General features: G+C 39.6%; 1 protein-coding gene across 2 annotated transcripts in view; it reads right to left on the reverse strand.

Annotated features, from left to right (window-relative positions):
• The window catches only part of grin2aa (glutamate receptor, ionotropic, N-methyl D-aspartate 2A, a), a 166,846-nt gene that overhangs the window by 32,809 nt on the left and 110,849 nt on the right, over window positions 1–23,188 (reverse strand). For both annotated transcript variants that reach the window (XM_085270751.1, XM_085270750.1), the window contains 2 exons: window positions 19,068–19,496; window positions 6,093–6,207 (listed from right to left, as the gene is read on the reverse strand). In XM_085270751.1, the coding sequence (XP_085126877.1) occupies window positions 6,093–6,207; window positions 19,068–19,496 (544 nt within the window). The remainder of the gene's footprint in view (window positions 1–6,092; window positions 6,208–19,067; window positions 19,497–23,188) is intronic.

Genomic DNA, 23,188 nt, shown 5'->3' on the forward strand with positions numbered 1-23,188 from the left:
ACTAGAACATGGGCCCAGATGGATAGATGGTTGGATGGATGGATGGAGATCCCTCCTACCGAGTTCATTTTCTTATCCTCTCTCCTGTTTGTACAACTAAATCCTGTTTGACCCGTACGGCCATTAATATCATCTTTGAAGAGTAGTCCTGATTTGGTTGGATGAGTCAATAAACTAAGAAGCGTGATAAATGCACTGCTCAGAAAATAAGAGGGAAAGGAGGAGGAGGAGGGAAAGAAGAAGCTGACTTCAGCAACTCCTCTGATTTCCTGTCCTGCTGTTCTCCTCTTCCCTCTTCCTCCCAATCGCTCTTTCTTTCCAATTAAAGAAAGAGGGGCTATAAATTAATTCCCATAGAGGTAGGAAGATACTCTCTATCGACTGGTCAGAGAACAAAATGCTGAATCTACCCACATCTAATACCAAATATTGTGCACATGCTGTTCATGGAAAGCAGTGCACATGTTTGTGTATGTGTGTGGTTACGATCTTAAAGCCTGTGGGATTACAGCATTATAACAATCCACGCCGGCAATCCTATCGCATCATCACTCTGAAATAGATTTAGAGCCACTTGGTGGCGGGATGACACTCTGTCCCTGAAGTGCGGTGTATACTTCTTTGTATACTTTTTCTTAAAGCACTTGTTTCATCTACCACTCCTTCTTTTGTCATTTCACACTTGTTCCGCTTTGTTGTTCTTTCTATTCCATCATCATCTTTCTTTATCTTTGTTTCTTTAAAGGTCTTGCTCTTTGTACCAACATGTCTTTTTCTTCATTTCATTCATTTCATATTTGTCTCTTTGTATTACACTTTTTCTGCCCACGCAAACCTACACACACACACACACACACACACACACACACACACACACACACACACACACATATTCAAGGGCTATAATAAACCAGTACCTGGATGAATAACAGATAGAGTATGATAAAAGAATAAAGTAAAACCGGGGTCATGGCTTTTACACCAAGCACATTCTCTGTGCCAGTCTCACGGGGAGAGTTATCGTTGTGGCAAGTTGCATTATGGGAGAATGAGTTCCTAATAGCATGGAGAAACCCATTCAGTCATAAAATAGTATCTGTCACTCCTGTCAGACAAAATTATGTCAGGAAAATGGATTCTGCTCTCCCTCTCCTACACCCTACGCTTGCTCCGAATGTGTGCATGCGTGCGGGTGCACGTGCACGCCGCCGTTTGTGCGCGAAAAATGAGGGCATAGAGAAAGAGGATGAAAGAGTGGAAAATCGAAAAGAAACGGAATCCATTAATTTAGACATATTTCTTTAAAGTGAAGCTCTTTCACAAAGGCTCAGAGAATAGCGACGCCTGAATCGAAGACGCATGTGCGTGTTTGTGTGTCGACTTGCATGCACGTGGGCTTTTCTGTGCGTCTGCTCTCCATATTGTGATTCTCCAAGCACAAATCCCATGCTGTCTGTAATAATTATTTTGTGAACTGGCTGCTAACGCCACAGCAGTTCCTGAAGCAATTTACGCACTCCATCGACTCAGCAGGAATAAAATATAACATCCTGGTTCTGATCGGTAAATACACTTTTCTCGTGCTGTTGATGAAGTCATGCTTTAATGCAGCAAACAATTACAATGCTGTAGACTTTCATAAATAAGAAAAGGGCAATATACAAACAGAAAATGTAATATATTTTGATCAAATAAGAGGTTCATGGATCTAGATTTGGATATGTAGTAAGTAAGGATTATGTTTCCTTGTACATTTGTTGCATCTGTTGAATAAACAGTAGTTTGAAGCAGTTAATATTTTTAGACTTTGATTGTCTCAAAATTAAACAATTAGGAAAAAATGTAACTAGTAAATGGTAACTTTAATTATTTAAATGTTCTATTTACTGTGATTTTAGCTAATTTGTGATGAATGCCTAGTTTTATTTGATCAAATCGCATCAGGCAGAACATGAAAAAGTGAAAGTCATTCACAAAGAACCTGCTTAGCAAGAGTAATAAGGTTATAAATTCAGATTCATATTTGTAGAATGAAATGTAAAATATCTCTTTATAGATGTTGTGTTTTAGACATTTTTTCAAATTCATATTAAGTGAAATAAATATTTTAACACCCTGTGATGAATCGCGTTACTTATATGTGTTAAACTAGTTATGAAGCAATTATAAAGTTATACACTAGTATTCAAGGGGCCAGACATTCTGGACATTTTTAAAGTGCTCTACACCAACAGTTCTCCAGACTTTTTCCACTCATTTTCAGTCCAGACTTTTTACTTGACCATTTTCAGAACAATGTGCTTTTGTTTTTGCCCTATGAATTATTCAAGTAAAGGCACCTAACTCCAGGGATGAACCAATTTTGTGTCTACATTAAGAATTTTACATTTTAGCTTTAAGCACTTTGTTACTTGTAGCCTGTCACGAAAGCAAATAATTTGTCATTTATTTAGTTGAGTCCATGAATGTCAAAGATAACACAGGTTGACGGGCATTAAGTAGTATTTTTACACCAACAAGGTGATTCTTAAAGAACAATTAGTGTAACTTGTTCTTAAAAAATAAAAATTAAAAAATTCAATAAATAAATAAAATTGGAGGAAACTGGAGAAGTGGAGAACAACAGTGACAGGCACAAAACACTGAGTATCTACAGCCATCTATAAAGCATAGTGGAGGTCGTGTCATCATTTGGGGCTTCATTTCAGCCAGTGGTGTTTGGGATATGCAGAAGAATATGCAGAAAATACCTCCTCAGAGACCGGACATCAACATTATTGAAGCAGTGTGGGATCATCTAAAGAAGAGCTTTGAGTGTCCTTTAATAAGCCTGGAGGACCATTCCTGAAGGCTACTTAAAGAAATTACAAGACAGTTGCCTAAGAGTTCAAACTATGAGGAAGAATAAATGTGCTTATACCAAATAATGACATATAAGCTCTTTAAACACAGCTCTCATTCATCCCTTGAATTAGGTGGCTTTTCATGCTTGAATTATTCATAAATCAACAAAAACACTAACACACAACTCCTCTCAAATTGATCAGGTACTGGACTGAAAATGAGAGAAGAAACAGCAAATGTCCAAATAATGTCCATGTACCCATTCAAATCTTTTTTTAGCCTCAGAGTGATTCTTTTCTGTCCCATTCAAATATTTGTCGCCTGGCAAACTGTTCGCTGATGGGCTGTAGTTACATCGTAGGGTTTTAAAAACCTTAAAGAGCTTTGAATAGTCGTAATAAAAACCCAGAGAGGCAATAAGTGATCACTGACTATTTTTAGGGGCTCGTTTAGATTAAATAGAAAAAGATACAAAGCATTAAAACGTGCTAAAATGACAACAGCATTAATTAACGCAGCATAGTTTGGACCTTGAAGCAGGGTTAATACATCATCACTTAACAACTGAATTGTTCGAGATCACATGATCCGAGTCTGGCTCCTTGGAAGCAAAATGAGGGGTGACACAAGACAGTACTGCACAAACTGTACTACTGTATATGAATATGGCAAGTCCTTTCTGGTTGGTCCCAAGTTTGCTGATATAATTTCAAACTAAAAGAACCAGTTTAAGATTACTTAATATGCAGAAAACACTAGCTTTTATGGTTTACTTGTAATTAATTTAGCCTAATATTGCTAGTGGGTAAACTGCACTGAGTACACTTTTTTAATTATTTTTTTTCCCCTTAGGACAAACTGATTAGTTGAAAAATTGGAACCATTTTAGTCAACCAAGACTTTGTTTTTTCTTTGTCTAAAGCTCTGACGCAAATCCCCCCCAAAAACTCCATATAAGCTCCATCCTCATTATCTAGGCAAATATACCCCCATGACTTCCTGCAAAATGTGCTTCATTTGAATTAGTTACATAACCCTTAGTAAATAAATAAACCCAAACACCACACGCACATCTAACCACACAAGTGCAATGACTTTAAAGGTAGCTCTTCTCAAAACTTAAAGAAAAAAAAAGAAAAGACACATCATCTAACCAATGTGGCTGTGCGCTGCAGCGAGGAGCAGGTGTGCTCAAAGAAAGGGAACTCATACACATGCTGGTGGCTCATTTATACCTTTCCTTTCCTCCTTTTGCTTCTTTCCTTTTCTCTTTCTCTCTCTTTGGGTCTCCATTTCTTGCAATCATTTGCTCTCAATATTCCCTCCCATCTGTCTCTGTCTCTTGTTCGTCTTGATACCGTTCCATACAGCACTCCTCTCCCTGTCTCTCCTGTGCCTCAGGGGGACACATTTTATATTTTTAGTGCATATCCATATTTTAGTGCAGTTACTGAATTTTTACCTCTTGATCATCGCAGGTCTCTCTCTGTGTGCCGCTGCTTTCTGGCGCAGGGTGGGACAGCAGCACCAGAGAGAGAAAGTGTGTGTGTGTGTGTGTGTGTGTGAGAAAGAGAGGGAGACAGAAAGAGAAAGAAAGAGAGAAGCTCCCAATTATGTTTCCACTTTGGGTCTCGGTGTGTCTCTTGCTTTCTGTTGCTTTCTCTGAACCACAGTACCATGTGGTCCTGATCAATTTCCCAGGCTCTGTATTAAAAACACCACACTCTGCCTCTCCTCTGCACATCAACAAAAGGTATTTTGCATGCATGCCTCTGTGTTTGTGTGTGTGTAGATATGAAATATGAAACAGCTAGTCTCAAAGATCGGGTGGAGACTCTGCAGATTGCGGCAAACTGAACTGCAAACTGTAAGTCACAGACACACACATATACGCATGGGTCTGACTTGAATAACAATTGCATTCGTTGCTGCACAAGTCTCCCGAAAAGTGTTTCTGTCAGTAGCCAGTGTTGACGAGTCAAATTACACACGTGCATGCACGTGAACCCGCGCCACCCTCCGGTATCAGAGGTCTCAGCTGTGTTTTGAGGCCCTATCAGAGGGGAGAAAAACAACACCAGAGTCTACAAATGATCTGAACTGGTGATGAAAGGAAAGGAGGGGAGGTAAGAGAAGATGGAAGAGGACAGATGAGGTAAAGAAGAAGGGAAAGAAGATCAAAGGTGGCAAACAGCCGTAAAGAGGAGAATGAAGAGTGTGAGGAGACACATGCACAGGGAGTGACAAAATCAAATCAATGCAAAGAAAAGAAAATGACCATAAAACTCAAAATTATCCATCTTCCCTTTACAATTCCCTCCAATTCCTCTCTTGTTTCCCCGTCCTTCTCCCAAACTTGTCCTCTCAGTCTCACCCATTCTAACGTATGAGCTATGGGGGCATTAAATATGAGGTATTTAAGTAAGTACCAGGGAGTCAGATGTAGGTATAAAGATACATGACTGCCATTTAAAGTCCATTAAAATGGCACGAATGCTCACCCTTTCATAGTGGCCATTCTTTATAGAAGCCACCTAACATTAACCAGTTACAGCAATCCATAACCTCCTCAGTAAATGAGCTCATTGATCAACTGAGTGCTGTATGATGACACATAGGTGGCATTTTCAATACTGTGCTCGTGCCTGGTTTTGTTTTTGTGTTGCATGTCTCAGCGGTGACCTCTAAGTCAAAGATGGTGGTTGAATGTCATTTTCTTTCATTTTGATTTAAGTCCTACTGAGTGACTTTAGTCAAGCAATTAACATGTTTGCCAAAGATCCCGAGTTTGAGACCCGAAACAGGTACAAATTCTTAGAAGGACTCTGATCCAATATTTAGATCCATCCACTGTTGTGACCCTCCCACAAACAGGGGAGCAACAAAAACAAGCTTTTTCTTCTTTTAATAATGACCTTTTAAGCTTTTAGTCAAGGAGAAAATAAGGACAATTGGAAATGCATATTTATTGAACATGTGGAACAAATCATTATAAATCAAGCCTACCTGTTTTCAGCAACCATGACAATCTGATGGCGCACCGTTTTACCTAATGCAAGTTTATCATATTGAAATGCTCAGCAAAGCTGAAAACTATGGTGGTCATTAAATAAGGAATCGGGCTGGCTGCCTGGCATCTGGAGCACCGCTAAAATGTCCCTAGAGACATTTTTTTCCCTCCAAACTCATATTCTTTTTCAAAGAAGTGAAAGCTTTTCAGTGCAGGATTCTTAAGATATAGATCCTACCTTCTCCCACTCTCTCTCCTTGTTAAGAACAATGACCACCAGCTTTGGGTTTTCCTGGTAGCCGTCTTCTGTGAAGGACAAGTCTCTGCCATCCCACGTCACATTCATCATGTATCTGAGAATGAAAGGAGCAGAGGATGAGATATAGTGGGGCAAAGGGTGGTCAAAGAGATGGGGGTGGGGGGGGGGGGGATGGGGGGGTTATGGGAAAAGCCAGTGAATAACAAAAGAAATGAAATGAGTGATTTTGTGAGAAAAAGAGAAAAGGAAATTGAATTACATTAGCATGTGAAATATTCCATTTGCAATCTACTATTATTATTACCTTTCTGCAATATTCAGGCTCTTGTAGTGAAAGTTATAAAGTCACATTTGATCATTATGGACTGGATTATGATTGTATTTTAGAACTAAAGAAACTGAACAGTCGAAGCATAAATGAGAACCATATGTCATACACACACACACACACACACACACACACACACACACACATATATATATATATATATATATATATATATATATATATATATATATATATATATATATATATATATATGTATGTATGGCGGGACGGTATGTGTGCGTGTTCCTCAAACTTGGTGTCCTGGGAATTTGAGGGTTGTGTGCTTTTCCCAGGACTGCACTCTTTTAAATAGAGATCCCTGATGTTGTGCCTGGAATCTGCTGAAGCCACTCTCTGGTTTACAGCTCCTAAAGCTCCACTTTTGACCTCCACTTTTGCTCCAGTTGTTCCCTCAGCCCCTGGCCCTTCTCTATTTCCTTGTGCTCCTTCTCTGTGATGTTGCTGTCTGCCGGGGCTGCTACATCTTCTGCTCCTTTTCAACCACCACTATGTCTGGTTGGTTGGCCAGCAGCTGCTTGTCTTTCTGGAACTCAAAATCCCACGGGACCTTAGCCTTGTTGTTCTCAATTATCTTCAGTGGTGTCTCCCATCGGGAATTGGGCAGTTCTAATCCATATGTGGCCCAGATGTTCCTGTATGCTATCCCAGCCACTTGGTAGTGTCTCTCGGTTTATGTTGTTCCATCTTCCATCTTGGTACTATATACTGGACTGTCTCCAAGGCATCTTTGCAAAGCCTCCAATAAAGTCTCTTTCTCCACATTGGGATGTTATTCCAGTTCATTTAACAGCCTGATATCCTCACTGTAGAGCCTGGTGAGGTGCATCAATGAAGTCTCGCTCTCTCCCAGCATATACCTTAATATCATCCATGTAAGAGAGGGGGCTGTGTCTGGGAGATTGCTGTGGTCTGCTCTTAGATGCACCATCCACTTGGTGTTGGTGCTCTGTGCCATCTCATTCTCTAAGATTGTCTTCCAGGATTGCTCAGTGTCTGCCATCATAGTATGGTTCCTTTGCAGCTAAGAGTACACCCTAGAGAGCTCTTGTCTGTCTCTCACAAAACCTTCTGGACTTTTGTTAGTGCCCAAACATCATTCCAGATCTCCCTAATTTCCGTTACAGCCTTCTTTTCCACACGGGGGGGGGCTTTCTCTATATGTATTTGTCATTTTTGGACCCAAGTATTTCTGTGGCAGTGGCATATACGATGATTATTGCTTTTATTGATACTGGTAGTGGGGATGTTGAGTACAGGTGTGTTCACACCACAGGAAATGCTTGCAAATGCAAGCATTTCCTGTGGTGAGAAAAGAGAAGTCGTGCACTCGGTTGTGTGGCTGCCTTGAGTTTGGCCACAATCATCTTCCTCAGCTAAGTAGATGCATCTATTAGTGCAGATGGCTGGGCATTATTTAGTTCAGCTACAAACAGTTTAGTTACTCTCTTCTACCAGGATTGGCTCAGTTAATACATATATACATATATATATATATATATATATATATATATATATATATATATATATATATATATATATATATATATATATATATATATATATATATAGTCGGTCCATTCTAACACACCACACACGTACACATACACTGTAATGAGTGACCTATATGGCAGGTCACATTAGCTAAGATGGAGGGCAGTGGGAAGATATTCTTGGGTCCACACAGCCTCTACATTAATCATGGCTGTCCTTCCTCACTCTGTCTCCCTCACTCCTTCTGTCAGCGCTCTGGTACAACACGACAGAGATGGCTGCTCTTTTCTTTCACCTTTATTCCATTCTGGGGGGCCAGGCGGGTGAAAGAACTCCTAAATGGAGCACGGACCCACTTGATGTGTCGTTGAAAACTCACAGTGGATTGCTGCAGGTGAGCTCTTTCAAGCTGTGTAGGGCATTGTGCAGTGATGTGCTGAAGGGTAAAAACGGCCAGAAAACTATTAAAACAAGTATTTGTGTGAGTTGGACCAAAAAATAAATAAATGAAGAAATCTTTTTAACAACCTGCATGTGTAAAACTGTTTATTTTACAATCTTTTATTGGAAAGTGATTGTTTATTTATTTAGGTTCAACTGAATTGTTGGATTAGCTACAGATTTGCAATAGTATCGACACCAGCGGTGACATATTTGCTCCATCCGGTTAACACACAACTCCACACAACACCTTTGCAGATAGGGAGTGTAACACACAGATGCAGCTTCTGGATCAGAAAAATGAAGCCAATCCAGAAGTGCCTAAAAACCTGCATTAAAACCTCTGAAGGCCCCAAGATGATATGAGGTGTCATTGCAAAAAGACTTCCTATGGGCTCGGTCACTAATTTTGGGTTGTAGTACCAACATTTGTAACAAATATTAAATTGTCTGAGGGGCACGTTAACATTAGCCACTGAAATATAGGCAGCATGGCGGCGCAATGGTTAGCATTGTTGTGTTGACTGTTGTCAATCTCAGATCTGTTCGGATAAATGGAAGATAGGTTAATGGATGGGTGTTAACAATTATCTGACAGCTAAATTACCTGTCTATTATGTTACCAATAATGTAGGAGGTATGTTAATAATAAAATAATTTAAGTTAATGTTGTTGCTAGGCAACAAATATGATCAGTCCTATTCATCTGTAACATTAGTAGACGGCTAGAGTAGAATAGAATAGAATAGAACAGAATTCAACTTTATTGTCATTGCACATGTCACAGGTACAGGGCAACGAAATGCACAGTTTATCAAATTTTAATCTCATCCATCCAGTTCACTAAGACACACCTGAAACCACCAAAACAATCACCAAAGACTGTTTCCAGTACACAGTGCCTGTATGTTTGCCCAGGAAGTCCCAGGATGAAGTGGGAATCTATCTTACCAACTCCTGTCAAAATATAGGGTAAAGTATTGTCCTTTTTTTTGTCTTTATAAAAAATAAAAAAGAATAATACATTTCAATTTTTTTCCATTAGCTCAAAAATGGCACTTATTTTCTGAGTTTAAAATTCTAGTATTAAACAATGTCTTTCTTTATTTACATAAAATCTTGTGTCATTAATGTTGTGCAATACCTATTTTATGTAAAACAAAAAACAAAAAACAAACAAAAAAACAAAAGAAAAAAGAAAAGCATTTATTACTTTATGGACTAGTAGACATCAGCTATCAGGGGAGTAACATATGTGGGGAAGAAGCAAGAAGACGGTTTAGCAAGCCAGTAATTGAACCAGGGACTTGCTGCTCAAGACATCTAAGCTCATGTAGTATCAGGAGGCCTCCACCATGCAGCTTTCATGCTGCAGATAACAGCAACCACCACATAATCTGCCAGATATGACTGTGACTGCCAATTTACAGCTTAGCTTTTAGTTAATTAAATAGATTTTTATTATTTATGTACTCACTACTATACTAATCTATTTCAGAGGCTAGCAACTAAGAAAAAAAATCAATACGTCACAAGGATGACAAAAGTAATTGTTAAGAGGTAGTTTAATATCTGTGCTTTGGTGGTGACATTTCCTGATACCAACATGCCCCCTTAAATTGCTGCTGATGACACACACACACACATGCATGCACGCACGCACACAAACACAACTCAATGCCCAGATGAAATCAGCCAGAGATAAGGGGATTGAGTGGGCTTTGTGATTAAAATTATCTGATTGGCCTGCAAGCAACCAGGTGAGTAGTATTAAGCCATTTGATTGGACACACAGCGCTGCGCTCGACCCAATTATGCGCGACTACCAGGAGAGAATGAGGTGCTGGGAGCAATACCAGAGCCCAGGCTGCTTTTTTTAGATACCAGTCCATTCTACACTTTGAAACCATCTGTGTGAAAAAAGGAAGCACTCTCACGTGTTTAAAGAATGGCTCCTCTACCCCGGCTAAACTTTCTCTTAAAGGTGAAGCTAAAATGAAGCTCGTTTTTGTGATTCTCACAAAAGCTTTTTACTGGGAATCTTGTAGGCTGTTTTCAACGTGATGTGTCAGCACTTCATCATAACTCTGAACCTCTAATGATAGCAATTTAAAAAAGCAAGACACAACAGCTGTGTGTGTGGCTCTGCTGTAAGAGTCATATGTAAAATTAGCCAAGCTGTTATGTTATATATAGACAAATGTGAACATGCTAAACAGGATGAAAAGAAGGAAGGACGGGATTGTGTGTGTATGTTTGCAAGTATATTTGGGCTGACGGCCATCGAACAGGTGGACCTGATAGTGCGTTGCTAGGATACGGACACAGACTTGTGTATGCTGCAAAATGACCCTCAACAACCCCCCCTCCCCCAGAGTAAACATCCCTGCAGACACTCAGGAACACAGGCAATTACCTGGCCAAAGGGGGCAGAATAGGGCGAGGAAGTGGAGAAACAGCAGGGATGATGCAATCCCCCCCAACTCCCACTCCTCAAAACAAAGAAGACTTTAAATATGAGACTGAGGGAAATCATTATCAGAGAACTAAGAGAGAGGAAGAGGAGTAACCCTTGATAGACTCTCATGAAAAATGTATAGAGTTACTTTTAAGCTTTTTTTGGAATGGAGGGGTGTTGTCATGAGTGGAGGTGAGGGTGTTTTTTTTCTGCTGTTACTGCAGCAGAGTTAACAAGACTACAAGTACTCTGCAAGAGAAAAATAAGAGCACACACTGCATTAAAGCTGCAAGTGTTTAATATTCTCAACACTCCTACTGCTGTTTTTCTTAACCGTTTGGTTAATCAGGGAGAAAAAGAACATTAATTGTGTCACCATTAACAACAACAACGACGACGTTCTAAGTAAAATGGTAACATTGTTCCAAGCCCACCGTCCAGGTCGTCTGGATTTTCCGATGACAGCACTGTGCCCTGAACTGCCAAAGTTCTCTTGACAAGGACTAAAACACTCAAAAACAAATGTCTTTTGAGTGGTTCTGGATTGTCTCCCGTGTGATAAGACATTAGCTTTTATCTATTTTAGCTTTAATACTGGAACGAGTAGGCTATACAAAGATGGTATGATGAACTATAAAACACTGAACGTGTTCAAGATAGAGACAGGGACCAGTCAGAGCAAGGATGTATACTGTCAGGGTACTTGTGACCTGTGAAGTGCACACACAAGAGATATGCCCTGTGAGAGACAGCGGAGGAAATCTGAAAAAAAGATAAGGGCTGATGATTGAGGGCTTTTAAAAGGACCCAAGGGTGGGTAGTCATTTGAAAACACACACTCAGCCTCAGGTGGCAGGTGTTAAGTCTGACATGAAGAATAGCTACAGGAGGGGAAGTACATGCTATTTAGCATCCACTCCCTTGTGCCAAGATGGGTTTGTATGTGTGTGAATTTCGGCTGCATGAGTTTAGGTGGCATAAAATAATATTATAATGTAAACAATAATACCTGCATCATGAAATGGTTTCTTTTGCTCCGCAAAACAAAATATACGTGTTCATATACTAGCAACATCCGCTGTAGCTGCTGCTTCAAAGTTTCGTGTGCTGTGCATTTAGAGATGCTCTTCTGCATCCTTGGTTGTGACACGTGATTATTTAAGTTACTTTTTTGTTATGTGAGTTGCTCTTTGTCAGCTCAAGGCTCCTCACCTCTGACCTCTGAATACAGTAAGTCAAGGCAAGGCAAGGCAAGTTTATTTGTATAGCACAATTCAACAACAAGGTGATTCAAAGTGCTTTACAGAGACATTAGAAACAAGAACAAATAAAAAGCATGATTTAAAATTGATTAAAACAAGCAAATAAACTAACTAACTAATTAACAAACAAACAAACAAACAAAAAACAGTATATAAAATCAAAACAGATAAAATCAGAACAGTAGATAAAATCAGTAGTTAAATGTAAGTTTTGAAATTTAAGCTTAAAGTGTGGATTTGGTGCTTTATTCAAATGCAGCTGAGAACAGGTGAGTCTTCAACCTGGATTTAAATAAACTGAGTGTTTCAGCTGATCTGAGGCTTTCTGGGAGTTTGTTCCAGATATAAGGAGCATAAAAGCTGAATGCAGCTTCTCCGTGTCTGGTTCTGACTCTGGGAACTGATAAAAGACCGGATCCAGATGACCTGAGGGATCTGGAAGGTTCATACTGGGTCAGGAGGTCACTGATGTATTTTGGTCCTAAACCATTCAGAGCTTTATAGGCCAGCATCAGAACTTTAAAGTCTATCCTCTGACGGACAGGCAGCCAGTGTAAAGACCTCAGAGCTGGACTGATGTGGTCCACTTTTTTGGTCTTAGTGAGGACTCGAGCAGCAGAGTTCTGAATGAGCTGTAGTTGTCTGACTGATTTTTTAGGTAGACCTGTAAAGATGCTGTTACAGTAATCAAGCCTACTAAAGATGAATGCATGGACTAGTTTTTCCAGGTCCTGTTGAGACATCAGATCTTTTATCCTTGATATATTCTTGAGGTGATAGTAAGCTGACTTTGTTATTGTCTTAATGTGTTTTTCTAAGTTTAGGTCTGCATCCATCACTACACCCAAATTTCTCGCCTGGTTTGTGGTTTTTAGATGTATAGATTGAAGTTCTCTGGTGACCTGTAATCGTTTTTCTTTGGCGCCAAAGACTATTACCTCAGTTTTGTTTTTGTTTAGCTGGAGAAAATTGTGGCACAACCAGTCATTGATTTCCTCAATGCATTTACCAAGAGCCTGTACAGGGCCTCGGTCTCCTGGCGACATTGTGATATATATTTGTGTGTCATCTGCATAGCTGTGATAGTTTATTTTGTTGTTGTTTATAATCTGTGCCAGTGGGAGCATGTAGATGTTAAACAGAGGGGGTCCCAAGATGGAACCTTGGGGAACTCCACATGTGATACTTGTCTGCTCAGATGTGAAGTTACCTATTGATACAAAGTATTTCCTGTTTTCTACGTATGTTTTGAACCAGTTTAGTACAGTTCCTGAAAGACCTGTCCAGTTCTCCAGTCGTTTGAGTAATATGTTGTGGTCAACTGTATCAAATGCTGCACTGAGATCCAGTAAAACTAGGACTGACATTTTTCCACTGTCTGTATTCAGACATATGTCATTAAACACTATAGTCAGAGCAGTTTCAGTGCTGTGGTTCTGTCTAAAACCTGACTGGAAGGCATCGTAGCAATTATTCTGTTTTAAGAAGTAACTGAGCTGTTGAGAAACTGCTTTTTCAATGATCTTGCTTAAAAACGGGAGATTTGAGATCGGCCTGTAGTTGTTCATTTGTGTCTTGTCAAGATTGTCCTTTTTCAGTATAGGTTTGATTACAGCAGTTTTTAGTGGTTCTGGAAACACACCTGATAATAAAGAAAAGTTGACGATCTGTAATAGGTCTGACTCTAAAGTCTTTGAGACCTTTTTGAAAAAACTTGTTGGCAGGACATTTAAACAGCAGGAGGAGGAGTTCAGTTGACCTAAGATGTCCTCCAGGTCTTTGCTGTTAATAGGTTGAAACTGTTTCATGGTGTTTAAACAGTTTTTCGGTGGACACAGTACATATCCTGGATCTGCTGTTGATGTACCAACTGCTTGTCTAATTTTTTGGATTTTTTCAGTGAAGAATTTGGCAAAGTCATTGCAGGCCATGGTCGAATGAAGTTCAGCTGCCACTGACACAGGAGGGTTTGTTAGCCTGTCAACTGTAGAAAATAAAGTATTTGTACTTGGTTTCTTCCCATTGCTGTCAACAACCAAGCCACATTCAGATCCTTAAATTACCTTTCTTCCCCATTCTGATGCTCGGGTTAAACTTCAGCAGGTCATCTTGACAATGTCTACATGCTTAAATGCAACAAGCTGCCACGTGATTGGCTGAGAGTTGTGTGAATGAGCAACGGAAAAACATGGGTAGTAAGTAAAACTGATTTTGTTCCTTGTGTCAAACAACTGTTCTGCTCTACAAAGAAGAAGCCAGATGTCCTGTTAAAATATGTGAAAACATCTAAAACATTTTAAAAATTCAGTGCCAAGGAAACATTTATATTTCTTAGAGCAACAAACGACAGGGCAGTCGTTTAGCTGAAGCTAAGTCGATTAGCCTTTCAGTTAAAAGTTAAACTTAAAACCTCTTTTATGTCCTCAGCTTTAAGTACTTCTTTAATGTTGAAAGTTGGGACGACTATACTGTTCGCTTTAATTCTCCAAAACAAAAACAGAAAAAGATGATAACTATCTGAGCTCCACGATCAGCCTGTTGGAAAGCTGATTTTCTCACAGCTCGTTTGAAGTGCACACCCACCGCTGCTTAATGAACACTTCATTTGAAGTATCAGGCACTCGACCTACAATCAGTCTGTTGTTTTAGATCGAAATGGAGAGACGCTTCATAGTCACCTCACACCATCAATGTTTAAGCCATAACCACTGTACTCACACACAGACACACATCTTCTACCTTTGTGTGAAGGTTTATTTGCCTATTTGAAAGCTGATAACAGTGGTGCGAGGCCTAAAACAGCCGTTTTTGTGAATGTGAAAATGCTTAATTATACCTATAAATCATCCACATGTAAATGTAGTAACAACAGCTTTTTTGAGGAACAAATTCAACTACATTCATTTTTTTTACATAGTGTGAAGTCACTAGAATAGCTGACTAAATAAAAGAGGTTTCTTTTTTTAATGTTTTGCCTGCTTATACAGTAATAGTATAAGAGCAGTTTCATTATAGAATCAAATCCACTGTACTGTTTTACTCATTGTTTAGGAATCTTACCCCTAAATACATGATTAGTTCTGAGATCACTTGGTGCATTTCACATCCCACAAGGGACCTGCAAACATTTACATTTACATTTATTAATTTGGGTTGTATGGAAGCCCCAAACGCAATTTCATTGTTCTTGACAATGACAATAAATAAATAAATACTAAATACTAAATACTAATTAATACACAAACGCCCATAGGTGTCGTTAGCAAGTGATTATGCGGTAATGTATTATGTATGAGCTGTGGATTGACGGGCATGTTGAGACTCTGGGGCATGACGGTCTCCATTCTCTAAAAAGACAAAAAAACATGTTAGATCTCTAACGCTCTAAAATGATAAATACACTAAACGGTTTTGTACAGCACGCATGAAGAAGAACTACAGGCAAAACCATTTTTTCTGTTGCCATTTGTTCCATGCACACTGACGTTATTTTAAAATAGTTCTCCTAGTGGACATTTATGGAAATTAGTGCAAATATGAAGCTAAATCCTAAAAAATCTAAATAAATAGATTTAAGTTAATCAGTGATGTTGCATTTTTTGCATGTAAAAAAAAAAAAAGAAAAACCCAAGAATATCTGAAGGACATAAATTTATTTGTTTGTTCCTGAATTTAAATGTCTGGAAAATGTTTTTTAAAAATGTTGTTTGTTTGTTTTTTTGTTTTATTTTGGAATATGTATAGAGTGATTAAGAAATATTCAATATTCAAAACCTTTTAAACACTTTAAACTTTTAAACCAGTTTTTATCCAGTTCTCAGATTTATAATTATGAAAATGTACATATTTTAAGAAAAAATGCCTCATTTTATGTGTCTGTAAGTGTCGTACAGAAAAATGCCAGAAAGGACAGGTTACAAAAAATCGCATTGTGTAGCGCTGTTGAGCAAGCGTTTGTCTTTGCACCACTGAAATGACAGCTGCCCCAGGACTAAGTTTGTGTGTGTAATGTGCATCTACGAAAAAAAAAAGTGTTTTCTGAATTTTGACCCCCATATATCACGGCTAGAGCCCGAAATTACCTGTCAGAACAAACTACCGGCACCACGCCTTTTCCACACACACACACACACACACACACACACACACACACACACACACACACACACACACACACACACACACACACACTAACACACTGATAAATAAGTGCTAAAGTCTTTTAAGGCACACTGTTCTCCACAGGAAGGTGAGCAGCACACTGTAAATCTGTCATGACAGAACATTCTCTTAAGGGGGGATATTTCTCTTGTTTCTAACATGCGCGTGCACGCGCACGAGCACAGGTCCACGCGCTGCATTTTATATGGAGTACAGGTTGTCACTCGGTCTGATTGCTGCACTGGCCAGCGCTCTTAGTTGGTCATTTGTCTCCTGTTTTTATTTAATTTTATTTTTTATTACTTGGCACACCATATTCATCTTGGATATGTCACTGTGGATTTATCATCACAGCTGACACGAGCAAAGTGACTGAGGTAAAACTTCACTAAAGGCCCGAAGCTATAGTAGTATAGTATAGTAGCTATAGTAGTAGCCATTGAGTGAAGGATTTATTTATTTTTTTATTTTTTTGTAAATTCAGCAATAACTATTAATAATATTCCCATCAAAACAAGTTAATTTCAATTATGAAATGGTTTCTGGCACACTTAGGGCTGGAAGGAGCATCTGCTTTAAATCTAATTGTTGTGACAAACCACAGTGGAGTCTGAGAGGTGCTCAAGCAAACAAACAATAAATCTCAAGTTGAACACTAGCCAGATGCTCATAAGATAATAATACCATTATTGACATCTTGCTTACAAAAACACACCTCCTGAAAGACTGGGATAAATACTGTGCCTAAAGGAAAATACTGCAATATGTCCCACATACTGTATATTTGCACTTACATCCCATCTGCTCACCTCTCTGTGCGTGCATCTGTGTACTTGCATGTCTGTGAGCTGACCGTGTCTTCATGTCTTCCCTGACAGCTGATGATGGTCCAACAACCCACACTTGCCATTGCCCTGACCTACCTTTAACCAATCGTGTTTTCTCTTGTTCTGGCCTCAGAGCCCTATTGGCTGAGTTCTCTCACCCACTACAGTGCCATCTGTGGACACTGATCACCTGGGTAACAACCTTAGGCAGCAGAGCACGCTGGGAACAACGTCAGCTGGCTCTTGATGTTTGGTGATTCTGTTTGATGCGTCTGTGTTTCCAGACAAAATGAGACATAGATCAGGTTGTAAGTTAAGATGCAATCCGTCCTACTTTAATGACTCCTTCTGCAAATGACCGCTGTTTTGAGCGGAAGCTCGCTAATTGGTGCCAGTCAGCACCAGTAACTACCCTGTTACCTCTGTGACTTTGGGGTTGTTATGGCTCCAGATGAAATTCGGGGTGGCATTTGGAAGGTGTGGGAAGATTCAGACAGAAACATCATCAATAATGATGAAAAGCTGGTAGAGATGTAGGTGCGCAGAGAAGAAAGCTCTGCTGTGACCTAGCCACAAAGAGCCAATTAAAATGCATCATATGGCAGAGTGAACTGAGCAAAGGGAATAAAAAAAATCTCAGACTTCAAACTCAAAGCACTAAACCAGTATTATCCCAGCAGAGAAAGAAAATTGGAACTTTAATTCTAAAAGCTGATGTTACACGAAGGGAAAAAACCCATCACCGTGTTACAGCTGAGCAGCTGCTGGGCTCTTTTCCTCATTCTGTTTTTGCACTAAGCCATGCAACCTTCTCTGAGATTCTGTCAAAGCCAAATATTCAAACTTTTGCTCCAATGCCATCATCAGCACATAAGGACATGATGGTTAAATCAGCTGTTTCAAAAAATTCTTATTCTTGTTGGGTTTTAAGAATTCATCCAAGATAAAGAGCAGCGGCGTGATTTCTGTGTCGACTCAAACGCTGGATCACTTACATCAGATGAAATATTATATTGATTTACTGTGTTTGGCAAAATGTTCTGCACACTGCTAAATATCAAACACATCCATATGGCTTCATGTGTAGCTAAATTGTTTCTAAATCGCTCCCCAGACTAACCGTTTTAGTTGCAAGATAAGTAACAGTAGACACAGAGAGGCGAGATTTTTCCTCCCTGGAAATACGTCGTAGAATCAAGTTTTACCCTTTAGACATGCAAATTTTAATTTCACACATCATTATCTTAAAAAAAAATTTACAATATTGGGATGTAAACACAGGTTGCGCAACTGTGTGTGTCCCTCCTTCCTCTGCCAGATGGAAAGCCAGACAGAGCTGGCAAGACCTGCACCATCTCCCACTGGCTGCTGCAGGGTTGAGCTCATGAGAAGGGGGAGTAGAAGAGAGTGAATGAGAGATGGTGGAATAAATGAGAAAAGAACAGAAGGACTCATCAAGGAGCTCTTCAATTTTGGAGAGCACTCATTTGTAGCGGCCTCCCGCTGTTCCCCCCAGTCTCGATTTCTTGCCTGCCCCTGTTTTTTCACTGCCTACATCACAAGCTCCCCTCTCGACTTCCATTCACCTGTTTTTCCTCTCTGTTTTTAACTCCTACACTTCCTCCGTGCTTCTTCCTCTATCTCTCCATCCCTTGCTCTCGTATCCAATAATTGCATCTTTTCTCGAATGGCAATCTTCAGCAGCAACTCGGTGAAAGCTTCTCTCTAATTAGCGAGGATAAGGGTGAAAACAGAAGTTGGAGGGAAAGAGTCATCCATAAAAAATCGCGCATGCTAACTCGGGGACTTTTCAGATGCTTTTAAATTACACAAATCAAAAAAACACCAATATTATTATGCTCCTCTTTCTGTTCTATTAGTGCTCCTCAGACTCACACGTACTTTATTTGTTAATAATCATTAGAGACAAAAGAACAACAACAAAGAAATAAACTCTTTGCTTACTTATGAAGTGCACTGGGAGGCAGCTTGGTTGTCTTCTCCATCTGGCCGTAACAGGACGTCTTGGCTTCAGGGATGTCGCCGTACTCGTCCAACATGGCTGCCGCCGCTGACGTTATGATGCCTATACCGTCGCGAACACGGGCCTCCAGCGGGTAGTCCCAGTCATCGTACGACACCGAGATCATTCCCGACGGGAACGCGTCTGGCGTTATTTCTGGGTTGCCGGTGGTGAGGGATGGCACAATCCAGATGTATCCGAATCCGGTGAGGCCCAGAGAGCGAGCCTCATCCAGGATGTACACCGCCTCATCTTTGGAGCAGTACAGCAGGACCACTGGAGACTGGACTTTCTTCAGCATGATCTGAGAACGGCTGTCTTCCTCCACGGCATCCAGAGTGATGATATTCTGCAGGTCCCAACCCACAAAACTAAAGCAAGGATAACAAGAAGAGGAGTGAAATGTTAATATTTAACTAATAGACTATTAACTTTGCTCAGGTGCTGGCAAGGGCAGTTACAATTATCCATTATAATTAATATCACTGTTAAGTGCGACGTGAATTCTAATAGATGTAAAGTGCTTATTGTCAAAGGGAGAGCACATTAAGCACAATAAATTGAATGAAGCTGGTCCAGTAATGATTCTCAGCTGGTTCCAGCCTACACACAGTTAAAGGACAAGGTGAAAAAACACCGCCCTGATAATAAATATCCAAAGCAACGCCTGTGGCCATTGGGCTAATTGGTGACACTGGTGATAACATAACAGCGAAGTGATCAAAACATAATGCAGCTTCTGTCACCTTTTACACAAAAAAGGGTAATACGTATTGATTTCCCACGGCGCAATCATGGGGCTGCTACTTTATAGTGTCGAAACTGCAGCAAAGGAAAGCAATCATGTAAAATTTCCAAAGATTTTTTTTTTCCTTGTAATTCAGTAGCCAGTTAGCTAAAGTGGTCAGAGTGAGAAATAGCAAGTGCTCATTAAAAAAGATTATGAATTTATAGAGCATCTCTCTCATCCAGTGGGACTGGCTGCTCTTTTTCATAATGTCACGAGTAATAATAATCAGAAGGTCCCAGTACATGCGGCTAAAGACCCGCAGAAACAGAGGGAAACGGCACTTATGATCGCAATTAAAGAACATAATTGTGCGATAAACTGGCGATTTTCTGCGGTATCACAAGTTGACAGCAGTTATGAACAGGCAGAGTGAGGATTAGGGAGTGATGCTCGCATTCACACACACACACACACATGCACAAAAACACACAGATACACAAGAGAGAGTGAGGAATACAAAGTGTGACACACGATAGGGCAAAGATGGCAGTTAACCATTGTGTAGGACCCTTCAGCGGACAGGTGGTGTAACATGAGAGTGATTTGGGACTTCCTGGCCTCTTCTTGCTTTTCAAAGTGATGACAGGTTACTTGTCCCAGATGACAAAGCTAATAGAGAGAAAATGATCTACATGCAGACAAGTACACACATACACGCCCAAGGAAAAAGACACAGTACATGCTGCTGAATGCTATATTATAAGTAAACAGTAAATAGAAGTTGATAGTCACATCTAATGTTGGGGGGGTTTCTTCAGGATGCTCTTTAATTATGCATCGGTCTCCTTAATTGAAATAGATAACACCATATTCTGTGTTTGAGATGATGGAGAACACACCGGTCTCTATTGGTCCAGCTCATTTACATTCCCATCCAAAAACTCAATGCAAACTCCTTTAATCTGCAGATTACACAGAGAGACCACCTGCCCACCTGCACTCAGCTGAGATGAGAAAATACACGCCCTGGTTTCAACTGTTTAACACTTTGAAAAAAGTAAAAAGAGGCAAAAGAGGTTGTTTTAAAGATAAACATGGGGTTTGTTTAAATTAAAATGTGTTTATATCTTCTGTGTGTATGATTAAGGGACCACGTCTACTATCCATGGTCAAAATAACTGTGATACACCACTCATCTGTTCACTTCCATCAAACATATAATGAAAAAATGGTATATACATGTTTTTAAAACTGAATATAGATCTACGTAGTAAAAGATCACCTAATAACTGAACTTCCATTCTGATTACACCTTCATATGTCTCATTGTTTAATCTTAATAAAATGGACCTGATAAAAGTGCATAAAATGAATTTTATAGCCTGGACTAAATCAAATGGCTTCAAAGCCCCTTGCCTTTAAACATGCTTATCCAGTCATTTATCCAACATTAAACTGTTAATATAGACCCTAAATACATTAAACCTGATGTCATAAGTTAAGGTGTCAAATGATTTAATGTAATATTGATAGTATAAACATTTGGTGATCTCAGCAGTCAATATTTGCTAAATTAGATGTTGTTATCATGAAGTTAAAATGATACAACGCTCTTGTAATATGTTACGTGTCCTCATTTAACCTGTTGGTAGGTTGCTGCTAAGCAGCACGATGACATCATCATCTCTGTTGAAGATAAAAACCTTCTGAGCTCTGAAATGTACCTGTATGCCAAGTTAGCTTGCCTAACTCCTGATCATGTAGGAGGAATTTGGAGACAACCAAACAGACAGGTTTTGTGTAATATAGCTGTAGACATGGGATGGTGTCAAAAAAGGGCATTTGGCATAAAACTCTGCCAAATCAAACGTGTAGAGCTGCTTGCTGTGGTGACCCCTTGTGACAAGGGGGCAGCTAAAAGTAGCACTGAAGTCAAGATCACTTCTTAAAGGCACAAATACAGACACTGGGATTTTAAGTTTCCTTTCTCTCCATATGAATGTATTAAACATGTCTGTCACCTGCTGCCTGTAATTAAACTGCTTTAGTTATCATCAACAAAGCATAGAGTAGGAGAAGCTGTTGAATCCCTGCTGCGTCTGACATTAAGAGTAACTGCTGATGAGAAAGACCTCAGGTGAGCTTGAATATATCACAGGTACAGGCACCAGTCCTTGCCTACATCTCCACAGTGCTGAACATGTATCATTAATATGACCATTTTTGCCCAAAATTATGGCGTGCTGTACTTTCCTCTTTCTCTCCGCTGAAACAAGCACCATCAGTCAGAATGACCTAAAGGTGTGGCAAACAGCCAACCTGCACGCGCAGTAAACCTACTTATCATCCCCATTCACTGAAAGGATGCTTACGAAATTCTTTTAGGCTGGATATTTTTGAAGAGCACAATGGATGTACTTCAATTCATCTAGTCTTCTACTGGTGTAATGTAATTTTGATGTTGTTAATTTTAATACATTGAAAGTGTTTCTAGTTAAAAGACTGAGTTGGCAGGGTTGGTTAATGCTTTGATAATCCTGTAACATGCTGTGTGAGGATTGGGGACACTTAAATGATTAGCAGTGGAAACCCACCTGCTCACTCTTTTAGAGAGAAACAGGTTGAAAAAACGGTCAGGTGTTTTTTTTTAATGCCCTGCATTCTGGTAGCACTGCAGTGTGTTGTGTTCTGAGGGAATGCACACTGAGTGGTTGGCTTCTAAACAGCATAAAGTTAAAGTCTAGGCTACTTTATTGCAAATGAGGGGCTTCTGGGTCAACTCAACACCTCCAGAAACTCCCCCGGAAAACATTTAATCAAGTTACTGATCTAAAATGCAATCAAAATCAGAAACTGCATCCCTTGTTTTAACAAATGTTTTTAGAAAAACATTATGTATGCGTGAGAGAAAGTTTGCATCCACTATTATCATAAAATTAGAAATCATAATTATCGCTATGATTATCATCGTGAGTTCCACTTCTGAAACTTTAATTTAATTAATACCTGCAAACCTTAATGTCATTTAATATTTTGTGTTATGTAACACACTTAACAGCGTTACAAAAACTAAATGGTTGGATAATTGCCACATATCAAAACAAACAGCATAACTGATTTAATGAGCCATTTGATGTTTCAGTGCACTGCCTGCATTCTTTAATCTTTGAGACAAGCAAATGGTCCTGTTATGATAAACCAGGTAGCCCAATAGGCAGCTGACTAGCCAGAAAATACCCAGGTCGGATGTGTGCACTGTGGGCTACTAATCCTGTGAGCCTTCAATAACCATAAATACAGAGTGGCAGTGGCAGACTGGTCCCACAGCCAGTT

Source organism: Mchenga conophoros, linkage group LG4 (assembly GCF_057382185.1).
Source record: "Mchenga conophoros isolate Kocher_MC1m ecotype Shallow Benthic linkage group LG4, M_conophoros_male_GT1.1, whole genome shotgun sequence".
In the NCBI taxonomy this organism is placed as follows: domain Eukaryota; kingdom Metazoa; phylum Chordata; class Actinopteri; order Cichliformes; family Cichlidae; genus Mchenga; species Mchenga conophoros.